Source organism: Eucalyptus grandis, chromosome 5, assembly GCF_016545825.1.
Source record: "Eucalyptus grandis isolate ANBG69807.140 chromosome 5, ASM1654582v1, whole genome shotgun sequence".
Classification (NCBI taxonomy): domain Eukaryota; kingdom Viridiplantae; phylum Streptophyta; class Magnoliopsida; order Myrtales; family Myrtaceae; genus Eucalyptus; species Eucalyptus grandis.
The window spans coordinates 42,732,301-42,755,853 of NC_052616.1; the positions used below are offsets into that span (position 1 = coordinate 42,732,301).

The 23,553-nt window shown below is 40.8% G+C and overlaps 1 protein-coding gene across 1 annotated transcript in view; it reads left to right on the forward strand.

Annotated features, from left to right (window-relative positions):
• The window catches only part of LOC104446922 (cysteine protease XCP1-like), a 25,074-nt gene extending 14,066 nt beyond the window's left edge, over nucleotides 1-11,008 (forward strand). Inside the window, exons 2-3 of the mRNA XM_039313724.1 lie at nucleotides 10,309-10,528; nucleotides 10,710-11,008. Of these exons, the coding sequence (XP_039169658.1) occupies nucleotides 10,309-10,528; nucleotides 10,710-11,008 (519 nt within the window). The remainder of the gene's footprint in view (nucleotides 1-10,308; nucleotides 10,529-10,709) is intronic.
• The last annotated feature ends 12,545 nt before the right edge of the window (nucleotides 11,009-23,553 follow it).

Here is a 23,553-nt window from a genome sequence, read left to right on the forward strand (position 1 = left end):
TACCACTAAATATAAGAAATTGCCGGGAGTGGGGCCGTGATGCCACTAAATATCGAAAATTACCAAGTGGGGCCGTGACACCACTAAATATCGAAAATTGCTGAGTGGGACCGTAATGCGCCACTAAATATAAGAAAATTGCTCAGTAGGGCCGTAATTTCCACTACACTTAGAAAAGTTGCTAGTGGGGCGGTGATGGCCACTTAATCTAGGTTATGCCTGTTAGGTTGTGGCTAAGAGTTGATAATAAATAATCGAAATGACCGGGTGATGGTCTCGACGATATATAATCGACTGAGTCGATTGATCAATGGTTTGATCTATTTGATTGAATGATGTGATTGTCAGTATTTGTTATTTGAACTGACTTGCAGGAAGGAACTAAGGCCAAGGTAAGCCCTTTGACTCGTGGTTGTGCTTAGGCAGCCCCTAAGGCATTTTTTTTAGGGATTAGTTTTAACCCCTAAAAAAATATTAGTTAATTAAGTAATTGCATAGCATATAGTTTTAGGTGCATGTATTTTAATTTGCATTTACATTGGGCCAGTGACAAATGGGTTCAAATTGATGGTTTAGAACTTTAATTTGGTGAATTGGACTAAGCCCACAAAGGGAGTAAATCGCCCAAGCCCGTATCCTCGAAAGATTTTACGAATTTATTTGTGCGAGATTCAAATTTTAGAAGAATCCTCTTGCAATCCTAAATCGTATCAAAAGCAATATTGCATTTGGAAAAAAGATTTTTCATGGATACGGATTTGGAAAAATGAAAACCCTAACTTGTGGCCTATAAATAGATTAAATGCGTAGGGTTTGGGGAAGGGGGCCACACATAGAATACACGATCCGATTTCAAGGTTTTTCCTTCATTTCGGTTTCCTTTGTTTCTTCGAGGGTCAAGAGAAAGCGGCACACAAAAAAAAGCTCAATTGAAGAAAAGCAAAGGGCTGAACAGCATAAGCATAACAAAGTGCAAGGTTAGCAGGTGCTTTTCCTTCAGCCGAAAAGGAGCCGCTGGACGTGAGGAGAGAGAGTGAGACGTGAGGGGATAGAACAACAGAACGGAAAAAGGAAAAAGCAAAGACGCGCACTGTTTGTGCACTGTTCATCTTCTAGGGTAGCATTTGTTCGCCGGCCATCTCTGCTCGTCCACGAACCCCCGGGCCGAACACCGCCTATTGCCCGGGCCACCAGCCACCTCCGAGTGGCCGATAGCCGCCGCTTTGTCGGCGACACCGCTTCCCGAGCTGTTGACCGCCGCTGTGCCAATCTTCACCACCGAGTGAGTCGCGCACCGATCCGCGCCTCTCCTGTTCCGTGCCTCCTCACCGCGCCTCCTCCACGAACCGCCCGTGTCCAGTAGCGAAGCCCATCGTGCCTAAGCTGATCTCCATCCTCGATCTGCTGCACTAGAGAAGTACCCCAAAGCCGTCCCACGTTGCCTCGCCTCTAGCCCGCGATTCGACGCCATCCCTCATCGTCGCCAGCCATTATCCCTGCACATCACTCGAGCTTGCCCTCGGAGCAACGCCCCTCAACTGTAAAGCTTCCTCTGCCTCGACGTGCCTCCGCCACTATTGTTGACCTACGACGCTAGAACCAGACGTCAAGCCACCACACGCCCAAGCCAACGCCATCGTTGCAACCCTTAGCAACTTGCGATGCTGCCTCTAATCTAACTCTTTCTGCTCGCTCGTCTGCGCGTCCCTCGTAGCCGCTCCCCCAGTCGGCCCAAAAGCCTGTGAGCCCCTCGCCCAACCTTTGCTGCGTCTCTGCCACCGTCGATCCATGAGCTTCACTCCTGCTTCGTCAGCCTCCACCTTCGTCGGCCTTGCAGCCCGCAAAGCCCCTGCGACGACCCACGACGACCCCGATGCTTCGCGCCGTCGATGTCTCCCTTTGGCCATGCTGCTCCATCAGCCCGACGAAGCCACCGCCGTACAGATCTGCAATGACACTGCTTCTTTCGCACTGTCCGCGATCCGCCCACGACACTCGCGTTTAGCACCTAGCCCCGCTAGCTGCTGCCCCTTCCAAGCTGATCTGCCCTGCTCGCTGCTGCTCCCTTCGCGCTGGAGCTCTAACAATCGGCGTTGCCCCCTTAGTTGATTGGGTTGCCAATCCCTAGGAAAAAGAAAAAGAAAAGCAAAGTAGGTCGTTTTTCTTTCTATTTATTTTTATTTTTATTTTATCTTTTAGTAGAATTATTCCTTAGTGTAACGATGAGAATTCACGACATGAAATTGCCTTTGAGATTTGTGATTGACAATCCGATTTTCGCGACCGAAATCCAACTCACAATCTCTTGCACAATCCTCAATCCGATCTCATACCCAAGATTCGATTTGCGATTTAATTTAAAATTGGTCAATCCGGTCTCATGTGCGAGATATGATTCGCCAATTTTTGAATATCAATCTTATCTTGCTTGATTTGATGTCGTGGTGTTTGAATCAATTTTATTTTCGTAGGGAAACATCCAAAAATATTTGAATTAGGATTAGGTTGGTTTTAGAATATCTCTTGTTATCTTGCATATTTAGAATAGGGATTTTATTTCAATTTGTTAAAAATAAAAAATAAAAATGCATTTATTTAAGATGTTAGTTTTAAATTTTAATTGCACTTTTAATTATTTGGCGGTTTTAATTTCAATTTCATAAAAGAAAAAAAAAAAAAAAATTAGAATTAGGTTCATGAAATGCATGTCATTTAGTGACTGTTGTTAGGTTCATTTAATTAGAAATTACCTCTCATTAGATTAGGTCATTTAATAAATGTCACGTGACATATAGCTTGCATATTAAATTGTGTGCTGCATGTCATTTTAGTTGAAATAATTTTGTACATCATTGCATTGCATTGCACGTCATTAGAATTAAGGTCATTTTGGTTAATTTAGATTGATATTTAATTATTGCATGTTCATTAAGAAATCACAAAACATTTTACTCATTCACATAGTTTAGGACATGTTGCTATGCTAAATCATTTCATATTAGTTTAGAAGCATTGCATTGCATATGAATTTTATTCTCGTTAGAAAGTGAAAACAAAAAATTGAGTGATCGCTTGTTAATTAGAAATCATATCTAGGATTGCTGATATGAATTCTGATCTAACATTGCAAATGCTTTCGTTGCTATAGGGTAAGTCTTGCATTTTATTTATTTGCTTTCCTGGGTGTTAAATTGATAGTTTGCGCACCTGTGTGATCACCTCACATGATGGGAAAGTAAATTAAAATTAATTCAAACTGCTTGCCAAACATTTTTTTTTCAAAGTAAAAGAGAAAGGTACCGAAAGGGCGTTCGAGAAATTTAGCGTAACCAAGTCCTCAAACTCATAATCTCTGGTTCGTAGGAGTAAAGTATTTCTCCTATTACTTTACTTGGGTTTCTAATCAACCCACCAAAAATAGATTGGTGGTGACTCCTAATTGAAAATCATTTGCATATTAAGAACTTCAACTTAATTTGCGAATTGGTATGGGCTTGGGAGAGCTTGAGCTAAGTTTAGGCTTAATAATCCATTAGCCAAATCCTAGGTGGTGCACACCTGAAATTTTGGTCGCAACAGGCATATTTTCTTCCTAACCGATCTTAAGGGGTAGAACTTGCTGAGACATAGTCTCATCCCAGTTGTGAGACAACATTTCAAGAGGAACCTGAGGAGGAAGAACCCGAAGAGGAGGACCCTGATGAGGAACCAGCGGAGGAGTCTGAGGAGGATCCCGAGGATGATCTGGAGTATGACCCGGATGAGGACTGAGACCCCTTTTGCAAACTCTAAGTTTGCAGATCTAACTTGTTAATAGTATTGTAAGATATACTATGAGGTTTGCTTTGTATAAAAGTGTAATTGTGGTTTTTCATATGTGAAAAATATAGCTCTACTTTTTATCACATTGTTTTATTATCTGGGGATTTTTATTTGCTTCCACATGCGTATTAAAATGAAAGGGGTCGGCGATCTGTCCTGGGATGTCACTAATAATCGACTAATGAGGGATGGGCGCGTGCTCGAGGATCGGGGTGTGACATCCCCGTTTAGGTGGTATTAGAGCAATGGTTAGGGATTGGAGTAATAAGGTGCAATGAGTCATGGGATAGTAGGAATGGTCTTTATTCATGCCGATGCATGTGATTGATAGCTGATTGATAGCTTATTTGTGTGGGTCACTCAAATTCTAATATGGTATTAGAATTAGAAAACAAGTTTCTATAAAGATCCTATAGCATGAGTGATCAGGAGCTTATGACTCTTAGTAAGAGGGTTGTAACCTCTGTGACTCGAGGTGGAACACTGACAAGGATCGGTGCCCGAGACAGTTGTGGCAGAGCATTAGCTCAGGCTAGCGTGAGCGTAAGAGTACCACCATAAGTCATTACTGAGAGTGTAGCAAAGACCGAAAGCAGTCCTAGGTTCGACGGATCGTTCGGCGCTAGTGTTCCTTGGGAACTAGTTAGGCCAGTAAGCTCAAGATCGAGCCGTTGTTGTTACCATGCCTTCTTAAGTTCATCCTGGAATTGTGACTTAGGATCAAGCCATTGCGGCTGAGTAGAGGTCTAGATCCAGTAGAGGTGGAAACCGATTTGGGAAGAAGCCTATGACCAGAGAAAGGTATTCTATTCCACCCAATAGGAAATGTGGGATAGACAAGTCAATGCCGAGTCAGAATGTCGTATGTCACTTCTACGAAAGAGGACATGGATTAGCCCCGTGCCCCCGTTGGGACAGTGCTTGCTTTGAGTATGACCAACAAGGTCACCCGGCCAAGAACCGTCCTAGGAGATCGATGGGATCACAAGTGTTACCGTTGTCAATATGATAGATTAGTGAATGCACCGCAGAAAGCACATAGGGGTATTTGGGACAGACCCCGGTACAAGTAAGAGTGCATGCTGTCATCCGATAAGAGATAGAAGACTCACCAGATGTGTGCCAAATCTATGGAAGTGTCGAGTCTATTGGGAGTCGAGAAGAACCCTTGATTTCATTAATCTCGGCGCTTGAGGCACCCTTTTTGTTAGACGGGGGGTTGCCAGGGTTACTTAGCAATTCTCATGGATAAGACATATGGAAGAATTGAAGATTGAGGACATCTCGATAGTCCAAGAATTTCTAGATGTATTTCCATGGGAATAGTCAAGTCTGTTGTCAGAAAAAAAAAATTGAAGGCGATTCCAAGAGCTTAAGGAAAAGCTAACTACCGCACCTGTGCTGACGATTCCATCTGGTCCTGGAGGATTCGAGATTTATAGCGATGCATCATTTAAAGGATTGGGTTGCGCGTTGATGCAATATAGTAGAGTTGTTACATACACGTCCCATCAGTTGAGACCTCTTGAGCTGAATTACCCGATGCATGACTTAGAACTCGCATCAATTATTTCGCTCTAAAGAATTGAAGGCATTTGGTATGGAGGAAGATTCCGGGTCTTCACTAACTATCAAAGTCTCAATGTATCTATTCTCTCAAAAAGAGTTGAATATGAGACATCATTATGAATTAGAACTTCTGAAAGACTAGGATTGTGATATTTTGTATCACCCTAGAAAGGTGAATTAAGTCCCCGATGCGCCAAGTTAGAGTCTTCGCCTGCGCATTTGCTGGTTAAAGAATGAACTTTACTTAAGAAATCTTGAAATTCGGTCTTCAAATTTGAGGTAGGCTACCTTCCAAATCTTATAGCCACTCTCAGAATTGAATCGGATGCTCAGATTTGAATCAAGGCATAGCTTTGTCGGTCGAGAGGACCTTTTCAACCTCTCGAGATTCCCGAGTGGAAAAATGGAACATGTCATGATAGACCTTGTGACGAGCTTGTCAAGGAACTAGAGGGGTAATGATTCCAGTTGCGATAGTGGTCAATAGATGGATGAAGCCAACTCACTTTAGTGCAAAGTGCGAAAAGATCTCGATTTGAATAGGTATACAGAAGTGTGCATATCAAATAGTTCATTTACATGGAGTACCAGGGATGAATTATATGTCAAATTTGAAACCAAGGATTACCAATTCAGCAGAACAGTCAGATGGTTCCTTCTGAAGCACTACATAACAGAGTGTGTAGAACCTCAGTTGTGGGAAGTTAAAATAGGCAAAGAAAGATCACAAGCCCAGAGTCAGCTCAACAGTCATTGATTGCGTTGTCATGATCAGAATCAGATTATGAGCCGCTCGAGCCGTTAGAAAGGTTGTATCGTTGAGCATTGAAGGCCCTTAGAGTTCCAAATTGGTGATTGCATCTTTCTTAAGGTATTACCAATGAGGGATACCTTGCGCTTCAGCAAAAGGGAAAACTGAATCCGAGATACGTAGGTCGCTTGAGATTCTTGAGAGAATCGAGATCCTAATGTATCGTCTTGCATTACCGCCGAAGTAAGCGTGAGTGCATGACATCTTTTACGTGTCAAGATTAAAGATGTATAAGCCTGACCTAACCCACGCACTAAATCTTGAAGAATTAGATGTGGACGACCGAGTATTGTACGTGAAAAGCCTGGTTCAGATCGTAAATAAAAAAGATCGGATTCAGTGAACGAAGATAGTCCCCTTGGTCAAAGTGGTCTGACAACACCTCGGGACTGAAGAAGTAACCAGGGAAAGTGACACTTGACGAGACAACGATACCCCCACCTTTTTGTTTAAGGATTAGTAAAGGTTTAAATTTCGAGGACGAAATTTTTATAAGAGGGGAAGAATTGTGACATCCAAGATTTTCGTCTTTGCTTTCAATTCAATAAATTGGCATTTCATGGACGCGCCTATAGCGCTATTTTCAAAGCTGATCTCTCGTGAGATAACTAGACTGTCTCGGGAAGCCATTAAGGATTTTTAAGGCAAATAGATTTGAGAATTCGACTAGGAATCGGCTTCTCGATCATGTTCATCTGCCGAGATCATTATGGCACGGTATGAGATCAAAGATAGGTTGATTCGATTGAGATGCGTGGCTAATCGTGGGTGACACCACTAAATTAGAAAATTCTCATCAATCGCCATTAGTTTAATTTTTCTATCATTTTGGTACCTTGTGTCCGTATTTGAATTTTCGCGATTTTCACAACAACCAAGAGTCACCAATGTGTTGAGTGGGTTCATTGTGGTTTGAAGAAAATCAGCCACAGGTCATTTGCATTAAAAATCTCTGAAAACTACTCGGTAGCTTAGGTCATGCTAAAAACGCGCCGAATGGAAATTAACCGCAAATTTGAGTATGATTTCAGAAATTGAAGATTTTGTCATGTCACAATAAATTCTAGGACCGTCGACTCAGTTTCAGAAGATTTTTCTAAAACCCGAAAGTTTTTGGGAAAAATTCGTCATAGGACTGTTTTTGTTCAGAAAATAGCCAGGACTATTTTTTATCGCGAAATTGGGATTCAAGATTGATCTATTAGCGATGAAAAATGTCGATTGAACCAAGAACTCGATAACAAAATTTATCGAAGCCGAATTGAGTTGATTTAAGGACCGGTAAGTGATCAATTGGAGAAAATGGCAAGCGTATTCGTAGTTCCTCCATTGCCTAGCCATTTTGGACCAATTCAAATGTCTAAGAGTGACCCTTGGTAGAGGAAGGACAGCCAAGGAATCCTAGCTTGGTGGATAAGTTCAATGGGGGACAAAATTGTGGAAAATCAAGGCCAAGGTCCCCTAACCTTATCTCTCTCTCCCTTCCTCTCCAAGCTTGACCGGTCAAGTCTCTCTCTCCCTCCATCCTATTTTTCGACCAGTAGCAAGAGGAGAAGGAGCAGCAACCAGTGGAGCCGCACACCGCTACCGTTGCCAGAACGCTATCCACGCATAAGCCACCCTACATGCATGCTCGTGGCCTCACCATGCGACCCCAATCCCCTGCAGCCCTATTCTGCCATCCAGCAGCCGTGAAGGATTGTGGAAGCCCGCTAGAGGTCTGTCGAGTTCCCATTTGGAACCGAGACCGTCACCACTACCTTTCTCGAGCCTCACTGTGCCAAACCAAGTTCGTTTCTTCGGTTTTGCAACTCGGAGATCGAGAAGGATTTTGTGGGTTTCAAGCCACCTTGGTGGCTTGTTTTGAGGTGCTTTCGAGCCTCAAACCCTAGGCTTGCTTTGGAGAAAAGCGTCCCTTGCGCCAATCCCGTCGGTTTGATCCGACTCGCGCGTTAATCAAGTGAGTTTTGCTCACTAATCCCTTATTAGTCGGTTAATTATGCTTAAGGGTTGTTTAGATTAGTTTAAGTATGAATTAGTGATAAGTTAGAATGGTTAGATTATTCTTAGAATGAATTAGTGTAACTTCATTAGTGAGATTTGTACAATTGATGATGGATTACTCGAATCAAGTACAATTCGTGCAGTTCGGATTTCTAGACCCTCGCCTTTTACTATTTTTGTGGATTGAAAAGGGTTACGAATTTGAGATTGATGTGTTCTTGAGAAATGTTTAACACATCCTTAGCTACAACATATATTTTTCTCGAGATTTTTGGGTACTTAAAAGAAGGAGATATCAGCTCCGTCATATAATCTCATTTTTTGCTGGAATTGGTGACCTTTTGGGATTTTAGGGGTTTTTTTTATCAACTCTTAGAGTTAGAATTTCAAAATGGTTTCTTCACAAGAGTTATTTGTTATATCTTAATTTAACATACTCAAATTTCAAATCAAATGGACATGGTTTAAACCTCAAACCAAACTGATTTCGGAAAATAGACTTTCTGAAAAACGAACACAATTTTGTACTGGATTGATCAATTTACTAGGCTGAATGTAGAACGATCTGGGTTAAGGTGCCTTCATAAAAAAATGTTTATTTATATGTCCTCTACAATATATTCAGATTTCAGAATTTTCTAAGCTCATTCGTGTAGGTTTTTGAATTTAAACTTGAAAACGTACGAGTGGGCCTATTCGCCTTGTTAGGGCCGGTTATGAATTTATGATGGTTCTTGAGGTTTTGATTTCTGGAAAAAGCACCTCTGATATATGGTTGGTTTGTGACAAGCTATAGAATTTATCTAGAGTAGTTCGCTAATTTTCTAGACTCGTCTTGGCTTCCAATTAGGCTATAACGGGCCTAAGTTGGATTTATTGCATTTATTTAATACTTTCCGTAATTATTTAATTATTTTCCAGAAATTCAACCGAGATGGTCGGTGATTAGGATTTTATGATGAGTTCAATGGTGCTTTCTATTTATTTAATTAAGCACTGGATTGTGATAATTGAGTGAAATTGGTGATGGTGAGGATTTATCCCAAAAATTGGATAATGTGGGTATAAATCTAAGAATTGCCAAGTGGGGTCGTGATACCACTAAATTTCACCAAACCTAAGAATTGCCGAATGGGGCCGTGATACCACTAAGTCTAGAAAAATTGCCGAGTGGGACCGTGATACCACTAAGTCTAGAAAAATTGCCGAGTGGGGCCATGATACCACTAAATATCGAAAATTGCCAAGTGGGTCCATGATGCCACTAAATATTGAAAATTGCCAAGTGGTGCCGTGGTGCCACTAAATATCGAAAATTGCCAAGTGGAGCCGTGATGCCGCTAAATATCGAAAATTGCTGAGTAGGGCCGTTAAGCCACTGAATCTAAGAAAATTGTTCAATGGGGCCGTGATTTCCACTAAACCTAGAAAAGTTGACAGTGGAGCTGTGATGACCACTTAACTAGGTTATGCCTGTTAGGTTGTGGTTAAGAGTTGAGAATAAATAATCGAAATGATCGGGTAATGGTATCGATGACATGTAATTGACTGAGTCGATTAATCGATGATTCGATCTGTTTGATTGAATGATGTGCTTGTGAGTATCTGTTATTTGAACTGACTTGTAGGAAGGAACTGAGGCCAAGATAAGCTCTCTGACTCGTGGTTGTGCTTAGGCAGCCCATAAGACATATTTTATTCCTAATTGGGTCTTAGGGGGTAGAACTTACTGAGATGTAGTCTCTCTTAGTTGTGGAACAACATTTCAGGAGGAACCCGAGGAGGAAGAACTCAAAGAAGAGGACCCTAATGAGGAATCGGAGAAGGATAACATGGACATTTTCATATAATTTAGAGACTAAATTAAACATGTACAAAAAATTTAGGCACCGCATTGAACAAATTAAAAATTTAGGGACAATATTGCACATTAGGCCAAAACTTAGGGTTCAATTGTGTAGTTTTTCCTTCTATAAAAACACCTAACACTTTCACTCAATCTCTGCACCACAAACATATCTATTCATTAGAAAATGCGTTTGAAACTTGCAAAAAATTTCTCCATATGGCTGATACTTGTCTTGTATGCATGTAAAGTGCAGCCGGTCAACCGGACTCACAAGGTTGGATTGAACAAGTTCTCGGACTTGACCAACGAGGAATTTGTGGCAGCATATACCCGATACAAATTGCCATCATCAACACGCAGGAACTCGTCCCAAGTCAATTCTTTTAAGTACCAAGGTTCGAATAGCATCCCAGAGAGCGTCAATTGGGTAAAACAAGGTGCTGTCAACCCTATAAAGAACCAAGGCCAATGTGGTAAGAAATTTATTGCTAACTATTGAAGCCTATACTAAGATATGCGAGCAATTGCATTGCCCAGCTTAAATCCACTTGTCATAAAATATTACACTGTGAAACACTAAACAAATTAATTTTTCTGAGAAGTTTTCATCATTGAATTATAATCACTGCAGAACTCACTACCTTATGTGTACAGGATCTTGCTGGTTCTCCGTGGTGGCGGCGGTCGAAGCAATCACACAGATCACCACTGGCGTGCTACCAAACCTGTCCGAGCAGCAACTCATAGACTGCGCCACTGACGGGAACCAGGGCTGTCAAGGCGGCTGGATGGACAATGGCTTCGAGTACATCATCAACAACAATGGCATCAGCTCCGAGACGAACTACCCGTACGTTGGGGTCGACAGCACCTGCGATGTGCAGGCCTCATCTGTTGCCGAGGCCAAAATATCGGACTACAGGGACGTCCCCCGAACGAGGACGACATGCTGAAGGCCGTGGCAATGCAGCCGGTGTCAGTAGCACTCGACTCGAGCGGGGCCGCGTTCCAGAATTATGCAGGCGGTGTCTTTACTGGCCCATGTGGGATCGATCTGAACCATGCGGTGACGGTTGTCGGGTACGGGACGGACATGGATGGGATGAAGTACTGGTTGATGAGGAACTCTTGGGATGTCTCCTGGGGCGAGAGCGGGTACATGAGAATTCAGAGGGATTCTGGGGTCGAAGGTGGCCTTTGTGGAATTGCCTGCAAAGTTTCTTATCCCGTTGCATAAGTATTCGTCTGAGAGATTACGGCTTCGAGTTCATGTGCGTTAGTAGGGCAAAATCGGTCGATATGAACTGAGCTTAGTATAAGTGGAAATATTTCGGGTTAATTACTATAGTTAATCTCGTCTATTTACTGTTTAAATTTCAGTTGGATCCCCCGCGACCTTTGCCGGGTTTGTTATATTAAAGTTTCTTGTGTGTGTTTATGATAATGAGAATAAAGAGGATTTGAAGACGGTCCTTGAATTTTTTATTGTTAGCAAACACTTCGTAGCATTGTTTGAGACTTGGAACCATGTGTATGGGTGGTCCTCAATACCGGATGCTTCCGACTCTCATCTGGGTTATTCGACAAAATTTACTTGGTTCATTTAAATTCATTAACATATGTTGTCGGAGTATTAATTGTCTTTTTTCTTTTTTTTTAAGCGCATTAAACCTATCAATTACTATGAATTTACCAATATTCACTCTTGTGAGTTATCTGCTTTTCTCCTATTAAATTGCCCACTTGTTTTTGTTTACCAAGTCTCATTTTAGTTACTCACAAATTTTTTATATTTTCTCCAATTTGCCAACTTTCTATTGATTTATTAAGTTTTATTTGCCTTGCTTATCAACCAATCATAATTAAAGTAATTATCAACTTTTTTCTGATTGAGTGACTTGTCAATTCTATATTATCATCACTCATTTGGAACGGTGGCTAACATTTATTTGGCTTTTTTGACTCACTGACTTACCTCATCTCTATAAATCTTACCTTCTATAAACTTTTGTGTACTTTTTTAGGCAGAGGCAAAAAATTGCCAATTTCTTTATAAGCTCACCCTATTTCCATCCATTTATTGAATTGACTACATCATCTCTTGTGGAGCACACACTATTTAAGGTTATTTCTCACCTTTTTTCTTTTTAGTTTTTCAATTTCACTAAAGGAAAAACTTAGCAAGGTCCCTTCCAAAAAACTTTTTTATTTATCCTAACCGCTTCTTCTAGACCCATTTACATGTTAATGTATCATTGATGTTTGTTATGAACTTATTCCCCATTATTATACTTTAATCAAGCCCTAATTATATATTGGAGTAAAAAAATGTTGGTTTTAGGTGCAAATTGTTTGGTTCATTTCCATAGATTATCCTCATGAACGTGGATTTTCGACTTTGATTTTTGGTACAAATTTATAAGAATTTATTTAAAATTTGAATATTGTGGTTGATGTAGGCATTATATGCAATTTACTCAAGATTATCCTCTTACTTATGCTTATGTTATTTTTTGAATAATAGTCGCATAGTATCGAATAAATAAAGAAATATACAACTCATTAATAAAATAAGGGAAAATTCCAAATAAGAGCCTCAAGTTCTCTCATTTTCTCAAATAAGGGTCCAAAGTTGATGTTGTTTCAAATAAGGGTATGAAATGACCAAATTGTCTTAAATAAAGACATAAAATGTAACTTGTTCTGAATGACAGCTCAAAGTGAACATAAAAGTCTCAAAAAAGGGCATAACCTCTTCGGTCGAAGGGCATTTTTGTCTTTTATCTTTTAAATTCTTTTCTTTTCTTTTTCCCTCTTCCCTTCATCGGCCATGGCGGAGCAAAGTCGGACTGAGGTGAGGGCGAGGATCTGGCGAGGGATGCTTTTGCCCGACCCCGCTAAGGGCTATCTTCAACCAACATTAGCGAAGGTGACTCTCGTTCGATGCTAGTAAGGGCACCCCTCACCCTTGCCAACCCAAGAGAGGGTTGCTGTGACGTCCCAGGGCATCACGTACTAAGCGCAAGCGGAATTATCATTTATTATTATCATCTTGCCTAATTTATAAACTCCTTTAGATAACCTATAGTGCTTAGCATTGAAGGTTAACATGTATAACATGGAATATTTAAAATCTCAAGTTTATATTGTGAGGTTGTCCTGCAATCACTCTACCTTCAATTTTAAGTATTGGCCAAATCATTCATGCACATAAACAAGATCACAAGAAGCTTCATTTCTTCTTACCATCATTAGGGCTTACAAAATTTATCAACCTGGACTCTTTCCATGTTCATCGCCTATATATACAACATATACATAACAAAAGTAAGGCGTAACAAAAGCCAGGGATAAAGGGTGAGGGTGTCTACTCCACGAGTTCCCACACAAGCCCGCATCAAACAAAAACAAAAGTCAGTCAGCCTCTACATGATCCAAGGCGTCTAGGCGCCATCCATCCCCGCTCCAAGTCCTCCTACTCCAAAGGGTAAAGGTCCAAATATCTCCCCTTCATGGTTGATAAACCATGCAATGAACGTCATCGGTATCAACTCAGCTCTACCGTCATCCATCCATAAAGTAGCCTCATACTTGGAGAAAGTCATGTCAATGTCGGGATCATACACGTCATGAAGAGAAACATCAAGACGCACTACCACCCCGTATCGAGCTACTGGCGGTACATTCATGCTATCAATCTAAAAATGTAAGGTATGAGCAAACAACCTTGCCCAGTAAAGAATGATAAAACTCTAACTTAAACAATCCACAACCATCAAGATTACAAGAGAATCATCAAACAATTTAGGATGCTAAAGGAAGTGTATCACAAGCATAAACAATTGGATATTAACACATTATGTATATAATCACCTTATGTATATAATCACCTTATATATCGAACTATATATCGAACTCTCATGAACCTAGCACACACGCGTGTCCAAATTATAAGATAAATCCCATTACAACATGTCCCATTCCATGCCGAACAGATATTTACTCCATAATCAAGCACTATGCACCGCATTCATTGCACACGCATGATACTATATGCACTTATATCTCCAATGATATATGAGACTTACTCTTACACAAATAACATCTATTAGGAGGTTACTAGACTCTATGTGTGTCATACAAATCTAATATAAAAGACACAACATCTAGTATATGTTCTCGGGTCCAGACAGTTTACTAGCTAAATGAACAGTTTCGCTTTCGGACACATAAGGTATATCAATTCTTGTCAAAATACTACCAAATTTTAGTATGTTATATTTGAGTCATATATTGACATTTTCCATGAAGAAACTTAAGTCTAATTCTCACTGTATTAAGAGTAACAATTGCCGTAATCTTTACTAGTACTCTGTACCGATGTCCAGATTCTTTATCTACAAAGAAAATTGTTTTACTAGCCAATTATTCCCTATTTAATCTCAAATTTTGACACGTTATTCCTTAAGATGTGTTCTAAAATTTTCATTAAGGATTCGAAGTCAAATTCTAACTAGGTAAATACAGAAAATTCGTATAATCAATAAAGGTCAAACCGTTTCTCACAAAACAGTTTACTGGTTTTACCAAATTCACTTCTATCTCTACATTTTTATATTCGTATGGTTATAGCTAAGTATCTAATTCAATCTAATGGATGTTTTATCATGTAGAATAGTTCCTTTCTTATTTTCATTAACATACATAAAGAAAACAACACAAAACAGAAGACTCCCTAACCATATTCTCCTAGAACAGAATAGGTATACACGATTCCTTCACTCCTAGGCCGACCAAACCACTTATTTTTCCACAAATCTCTTCTGCAACACTTCATTACTTAATCACAGCAACTAAGAGTAACTTCAGCAAGTTTTCTCAACACAAAATCCTTTCGCAGCTCAGCTCAAAGCATATATCCACACTTCAACTCACACATCACGACATTCACCTCATTTCTTCACTCGGCAAACATCTGTTCACTTTGCTCAATCAAAACAGCCAACTCTCATCAAGTTTTCGAAACATGCAAGACTCAAAAGTAATATGCAATGGCTTCTACCTTCAATCTAACACTTACTAAGCTTAGATCAACCACAAAACAGCAACTACAAATCAAATCCGTCATTGTTTGGTTAGATCCACAAGCTTTCTTGACAAAACAATGGATAACTTTTAATTTAGAGTTATATCTTTCCTTACCTTGCTTCAGCTACTAAACAACACAAAGATGCTTCAAGATCAACACCAAAATCTCGCATGCAAGAAGAAGAAATCGCTGGTTTGCTTTTGGTTCTTCACTGCTCGACCAAGAGAAAATGAGAAGAAGAAGATGAAGATGGGTTTCTCAGTTTTTAAATAGAGAGAGAGAGAGAGAGTTCCGAAACTTATGAGGAAAATAGATCTATAAGGCTAATCCTAGGCTAGAGTAATGATGAGATTTTTGTTAATGATTGTGTTTCTTGAAGTTGCTGGTTTCGATTTCTAGGGAATAGAAAACCGTGGGTGTCGAGTACAAGGAGAAACGAGAGGGAAGAGAGAGAGAGAGAGAGAGAGAGAGAGAGAGAGAGAGAGAGATGTCGTGGCCTCCAAGTTTGATCTCTGAAATTTAATTTGTCACTCAAAATCAATTAGTCTCTAATCCGTGTCATTAGTCGGTTCATTAGTTTGTAATGTTTCTCACTTAATTCCCTTTCGATTCCATTAGATTTCATTTCCATTATAATCATATAAAGTTATGAAATTATATGACATATTAACCACTTAGTGTAAGTCTATAGAGAATTCATCACAAGAAATGCTAAAGTTAAAAATTGATATTAGCATTACAATCATTTATCAAATTATCATAAAAGGTAATTGTATAAAGCTTTGAACCAATAATTATAAGAGAAACGGCACCAATCATACACTCAAGATGAACAAAGGCGTAATGAGTGGAAGGGTGCCAAAGAAGGAAAAGAAAAGCCAACAATGGCAACCAAGCAACACGGCACCAGCTAGCACAACAAGTGCACAGCCAGAAGAACCAACCAGCAAAAGAAGGCAACTAGCCAGCCAAACAACAGCCACCTAAGCCCTAAAAAACCCCAAGCGATGGCAACAATAGTCAGAAGAAGCCGCAACCAGGAAGCAAATCATGACAGTCACACCCAAACCAAAGCCGCGAGCCACCGCATCAAAAAGGACCCAGGACGAAGAAACAGCGCCACCAATGGGAACACTACAAATCAGCAGAATGGGAGGAGAAAATGCAAGGATCTATCCCCCAGCTACATTGGAATCTTCTGTTTCTGAAGCTATCTTCCACATTTCTGAACGTTAAGGCCTTATCCTTGACAACTTTAATAAGGTGGTTCTTTATGGCCAGAACCGCCAAAACATGATCCCTAACAAGAATCTTGTTCCTATACTTCCAAATAAGGTGGCAAAGAGCCCCAAATGCGAAACGCACAGTGGAACCGTAGAAATCCTTACCGGCAAGAAACTTCAATGCCCAACGAAGATTCTCTGACCACGCCCTGTTGCGCTAAGGGAGGTTGCATCTAGCAGCCCAAAAGAACACAAGCAAGGTAGTGATATGATAGGCAAAAAACAGATGGTCAATGGAGTCCGACACCAACCTGCAGAAGGCACAGGAAGCCTCCCCAATCCTACCATAAGAAAGAAGCAAGGCCTGAGTAGGAAGACGATTTTGTAATGAGCCAAAGATTAAACTGATATCTTGGCACTAAACCATTGTTCCAGATCAAATGAGCCCAAACAACTTGAGGCTTCTTTCTTCTGATAGTCTGCCAAGCTAAAGAAACAGAGAATAAACCGGAGGAGCTTTCTAACTAAATAAAACGATTTGGTGCCTGAGACAGAGTAGGAATGGGCTACTCCCAAGACTCTAATACTGTCCTCATGGCTTGTCTAGCAAGCGAAAACAAGTCAGCAACCGCCGCATGCTTGGGAAGTCCAGAGCAATAAATCTGAGGGTCAGAGAAGAAGAGATGAAGAGGTCCCCTCGGGTGCCAGTGATCAAACCAAAAGGACATCGAAAGACCATCCCTTAACCTCTAGAAGAAGGAGAACCAAAATTTGTCTATGAGATGTAGAATTTTCTTCTACACCCAAGAGCAAACGGTAGGCTTCCTAACTACCCAAAAACTCTTCATTTTCAGGAAAGTGGAGTGGATCCATTTGCACCATAAGGACTCCCTATCTGTAAACAAGATCCAGATGTGCTTTAGCATCAAAGCCTTATTACAATCCTTCAGTCTTCGAATACCGAGCCCTCCTTCCTCCTTCGGAAGGCAACTAGGAAACCTTGGCTCCACCCCTACCTAGGCTAGGGCCTTTCCAAAGAAACTATCTCAAGAACTGCTCAATACGGTCCAGGAACTTAGGGATAATAAAAACACTCGCCCAATAAGCTTGGATAGCATGAAGTATTGACCTTATTAACTGAAGGCAACCGACAAAAGAGAGAAAACGTTGAGTCCAAGATTGGACTCTGGTTGTGATCCGATCAACTAGGGAAATACAATCCGCCTTACCTAGACGAGACAAAATAATGGGAACTCCCAGATGGTGCACTGGCAATTTTCCTTCAATGAAGCCAAGGGTCCGCAAAATCTCATTACGCAAGTCAGCCGACCCTCCAGCAAGAAATATCTCACTTTTGTTATTGTTAGGTCTGAGCCCACTCCAAGCAGAGAAGGTATCCAACCCATCCTTCAAAAGAGAGATCGAGGCTAAATTCGCTCGGCAAAAGAGGAAAACATCACCCACAAAGAACAGGTGAGAAAGGCTCAAAGCCTTGCATCTCCAGAAGAACTTGAAGTCCGGATGTCTTGCTCGAGCAGTAAGGATCCTAGAGAAGACCTCCATGACTAACATGAAAAGATAGGGAGATATTGGATCCCCCTGACAAAGGCCTCGACCGCTAGGGAAAAACCCATGAAGTTCCCCATTCAAAGAGATAGAAAACTTAGGGGTTCGAACGCATACTATAATGATCCAAGGTAGGTGGTCTGTGAAACCAAAAGCCCGAAGAATCAACTCAAGAAAATCCCAGTCCACCGTGTCGTAGGCCTTCGGAAGTCCACCTTAACAGCACACTTGGGCACGTATGGATGAAGATGGAATCCAGCAAATAACTCATGGGCAAGAAGGATATTGTCTCCAATACGCCGGCCTTTGATAAAGGCATTCTAAGAGGGGCTGATAACATCTCCCAAGACTGCAACCACACGATTAGTTAAAACCTTTGTAATACACTTATAAATGGCATTACAGCAGGCAATAGGTCTATAATCATTGACAGAAGTCGCATTGGAAACTTTCGGAATTAATACCAAGATGGTATTATTGATCTCCCTGAGAAGCTTCCCCGTGACCAGGAAATCCTTAACCACTTCCGTAACCAAAGGTCCAACTAACTCCTAGTTGTGCTTAAAGAATTCGACTCCAAAAGCATCCAGTCCTAGTGCCTTTCCCCGAGCAAGGGAAAACATGGTATCATGAATCTCCTCATCAGTAAAAGGACGAGAGAGAAAACTAACCCGATCCTGTGAAAGAGGGCACCAGATAACCTCCTAAATATCTTGTAGAGACGGTTTGGAAAGGAGGGTGGACGGTGCCAAGAGCTCTTGAAAGTGAGCTATGAAAGTGTGCTACACCGAGGTGGGATTTGCAACAATATTACCAGAGGTATCCATGATAGAAAGAATCATATTCCTCAGTTGTCTCCTAATGACGGACTAGTAAAAGAATTTCGTATTCCGGTCACCTTCCACAAGCCATTTGATCGTGGATTTCTATTTGAAGGACTCCTCATGATTCTTCAGCTCCACGAAGGTCTACCGGTGAGTCCTCTCAAAATCTGCAAGATGCTTGCTTGTTGGGTTCTACTACAAGCTGATCTGGGCAAGTCTTAAAGCATTCCTCACCGAAGCAACCCTCTCGAAAATGTTAGAAAATGACTCTCTATTGAGGTTCTTAAGTCGACCTTTAAGGGCCTTAAGCTTGGTCACCAATCTATACATAGGAACTCCTTCACCCAGGCTTTCCCAAACTTGCGAAATAATATCCTAGAATTAAGGGTGCTTGGTCCAAAAGTCAAAGTTTTTAAAAGGCTTCATTCGAAGAACCAGTTGCAAAACTTTAACCACCATCGGAGTATGATCAGAAATCCCAAGCGACAGAAAGGAAGCCTCCAAGAAAGAGAACTCCTGGCTCCATTTAGCATTAACAAGTACACGATCTATCTTTCTGGCCTTGCAATTTACCCCAGACGAAGTAGACCAAGTATCAATGGTTATCTTCAAAATATTTTTATGCGATTCCCTCATACGCTTTCAAATGATGTCTTTCCATCATAACTTATCAAGACGAAATCGTGCGTTCTAGTTGCATCCCATCATTGACGTATTAATAAAATACTACAAATAGATAACAACAATGTCGCCAGAGTTGCAAGTTGTGTCAAGAAGTTGGTGGCCATGATGGGAGACCATAATACGCTAAGAGCATTTGCAAATTTTTCTCTCATTTCAAACGAAACTCCACCAACACTTTGCCGATTTCTCTCTCCCCATGAAACCACACGAACACTTTTGCCAATTTCTTCCCCTTTTTCCCTTTCAACCCTTAAATGGAACCTTATGAACTCCTGCCCTTCCCCCCTTGACACAAAGCTTTGCACTCTCTATTTATAGAGAAACAAAAAGTTTGTTTTGCAAGTGAAGATTTTTCAAGATAATTGCATATATTTACTCAACCATTGACAATCATCTTCTGAAAAGAGGAGATAAGCTCAACAAGGAAAATGCTCCATTATTTAAAATCTAAAATCTTTTGTGAAAGTTTTCCAATATAATTTACTGAATGGCCGACGATCATCCTCCAAAAAAAAAAGGGATACACTCAAAAAGAAAAAGGCTCCATTATTCAAAATCTAAAACCTTTCAAAATCTCCCTCCACAACCAAATTATTTTTTTCTATTCTCTCTTTTATGTTTTCTATTTTTTTGGAACAATTTTTTAAAGATAAATTTGGTTCTAAATGTTATTGTTACCTAAATGCAATGTTATGAAATGCTTAATATAATTTTGACATTTTTATATGATGAACAAGTAAAATAGTCAAAATTTAGGTGTCAACACTGATGACATGCTTGACATGGATTATTCAAAACTCTCTCTCTCTCTCTCTCTCTCTCTCTCTCTAAGTGGTGACAAATGTGACAAAGCCTTGCGTGTGGTGGCCTTTGAACAAGATCCTCATACGCTCCACGGTTGTCCCTAAAGTTTCGCATGTCCCAACATGGACGGATTTGCTATTGAAATCTACTTATAAAAGAAAATCATCATTTTCCTTGCACTTTGTATATGCACATTTCTTTCGTTAGCATTAGTTCATTTGAAGATACCTATTTTAACACCATTCAATTTCCTTATGCTTTGCTCATGGGGATCTTGTCCCGATGCATTATAATACGACCTTGCATTAATTTCACTTGATATGGCTCGGGTTATACTTGTTCAAATAATTTATTTGATTATTATCGATTGTTGTTGACACCTAAATTTTGACTAAATACTTAGGATTAATTTGCATAGAAAATTAGGGATCAATTTGACCCTAACAAAAATTAGGGCTTCCACGCCCAGTCCCTTCTTCTTCTTCTTCTTTTCCACGCGGGCCCAAGGTCCATTTCCTTTAGCCCACTCCCCCTCTTATTTCTTCTTTTTCTTCTTCTTCCTTCCTCCTTCCTCTTTCGCCTCTGCAACTCACGCGCAGCAACAGTGATGCGCGCAAGGACGGCCTATGGCGGAGAGAGAAGGGGTAGGCTGGCAACAGACGAGATACGCCTTCAAAGCAGAGCAAGTGGGCGGCCGAGGAGACATCGGTTCGGCCGCACCAAAGCCGGTTGACGTGCAAGGATCGGCGGCCAAAGCCTCGTCAACCAGCCTCCCCTCACCTACAAATAGATCTGACAGGGGAAGGCTAAGGACACAATGTAGAGAGAGATCAAAGGCTGCAAGCTCTAAGAACCTCCCCTGAGAGACTTCAGGGGAGGCTAGAGAGAAAGTAGGCCAAGATCTAGAGCAAAGCCAGAGAAAAGGGGCCTAGAGAGAGATCAGGGAGTGAGTGAAGTTTGGGAAGGAGAAATCAGGGCTGAGAGAGGGAGATTTGAGTCTGTAGTAGAGACTCGGGACTTATCCTGGCCCCCGTCACCACTACGGCGTCACTCACCATCGCCTCGACAACCAGCCACGAGCCTCGCTGTGCTAGGCTCGCTGGCCCAACACTCACCTCCCATCTCGATGCCATCCTCGACGCAACCTTCTATCTCGATGCCATCCCCCAATGCAATCATCCCTACAGCCGTCGGTCTCCATCTGCATTGCCCCCAAAACCTTGCAGTCGCCCGTCTCCATTGGCGTCACCCCTAGTCGCCACCATCCCTTGCATCTCGTTCCTCGTTAGGCCCAATGCCTGCTGCCCATCTCGCCACCGTGACGCACCTCTAGACGCAACCCCCAGCGTTGTCCTTGTTGAGCAGCTTGCTGCCACCATCGAGCCCGTCATGGTCGTTGTCGTGGCTGTCTATTTGCCTAGTGATGTCCCAACTGCCCCTCATCGATGTTGCAAAGAAGCATGGAGGAGGAGAGGCGCGAACTGTGTCAAAGGGCAGGTCTGGCCAACTCGCTTTACCTTGAGTTCAAGTAGGGTTTTCGAAAATGGGCCCGTTTTGTTTAATGGTGGGCTAGACATTTTTCTAATTAAAAGTGGGCCTTGTTTTGGGCTTGGAGTATATGTTCTAAAAAATAAAGGGAAGTTTTGGGCTGGGCCTGCGCTTCAGGCTCGTCCAGGCCAGCCACAGGTGACTCGAGTCAATCCCAACCTGAGGATCTGACTCGGGTCGTTTTTTTTAATATAATATTATATTATTATAACATTAAAAAATATAAAAATAATAATAAATTATCATTTTTTCAAAAATCAAGAAATCCAAAAAATATTTTTTATGTTAAAAAAATAGAAAAAACCAAAAATTTTTTTCCTCCACAAATGTATGGAAAATCCCTTGAAAATCCAAAAAGCCTTAGGGTTTAGACAAGATTAGGTACCAGAAGGGCATTAATGATTAATTAATGTAATCAAGTCCCCGATCCTAGTTTCTTTTATTTCGCAGGAGTGAAATTTTTCTGTCAATATTTTACTTGGGTTTTTAATCAACCCACCCCAAATCAATTAGTATCGACTTCTATTTAAAATTAACTTACAAGTTAAAAACTTGGACCATAAGTCATGAATTGGTGAGCTTGAGAGAGCCTAGGCTAAGCTTAATAAACTTAGCGAGCCATTAACCTCAACAGGCGCCCGCGCAATAGGGCACCGAAAAAGAGGTCGTGACAGTTTGGCTACTCCACTGGGGACATTTTTTGTGGACTTAGGCCTTTATTTATCTTTTTTAAATGCATCGCTAACTTGGGTTCTTCTCTTTTATGCAGGTTAGTAGCTTTTTTTTATTTTGTTAAAATAAAATGTTTTGTGATTGAAAAACTATTATGCATGTTTTAATGTTTTAAGCATTACACGTGGCACAAACAACCCGGCCACGGGACTTGGGCTGCCATAGGACATTTAGGATGGTGTTAAGAAAGATATGGCCTTGAACACAAGACTGCGATGTGAAGGTTGTCTTTCTTTTCCTCGAATTTATTTAGGTAGAGCCAAGGTTAAGAGGGTATGATGCCAACGCAACACTGCGATGGGCCGACACCCTCTTAATTTATCTAAACTATCTTAGTTAGACATCAAGCTGCACATATCATGCGCATGTTTGTGTGATTGTCATCAATTTCCTCGCATGAAGTAAGTTTTTTATCCATGCACTTTGCAATTTACTTACCTTCATGTATGTATTGAGTAGTCCATGATTAGTCTGGAATTTAATACTACGATCATTTAAATTTGGAAGTAATTGTCATAGAGTTTTTTTTTTTTTGAAAAAGAAAAAAAAATTGCAAAAAAAATTACTTTCAGTTGATGCCTTTGTTTCCTCAAGCATGTTATAAATTTCTTTTTTTCCGCAAGAAATTTCTTGTTGTTTCCAGAAAGGATAGAATTTTTTTTTTTTGAAAATTTGTTTTCAATTCATGCTTCTGTCATCTTTCAAATTGGATATCTTTTTAGTCCATGCCAACATGTCGCATGTCTTTTTTTTTTTTTTTTTCCAATCCACGCTCTCGATAACAAACTCTATTTCCCTTTCTAGAGGCAATCTTGGCAACTCTTTCGAAAAGACATCCACAAAGTCTCATACTGCAATGATATCCTCTAACTTTGGCTTCTCTATCATCAAATGCTCAACTGTCGCCAAATAGCCCGAGCAACCTTCCTCGAGCAATCATTCTGCCTCAAGTGAAGAAATCAAGGGCGTAGACGAACCACCCTTGTGTCCTACAAACTCATAACTAGAGCTACCAATCGGATTGAACT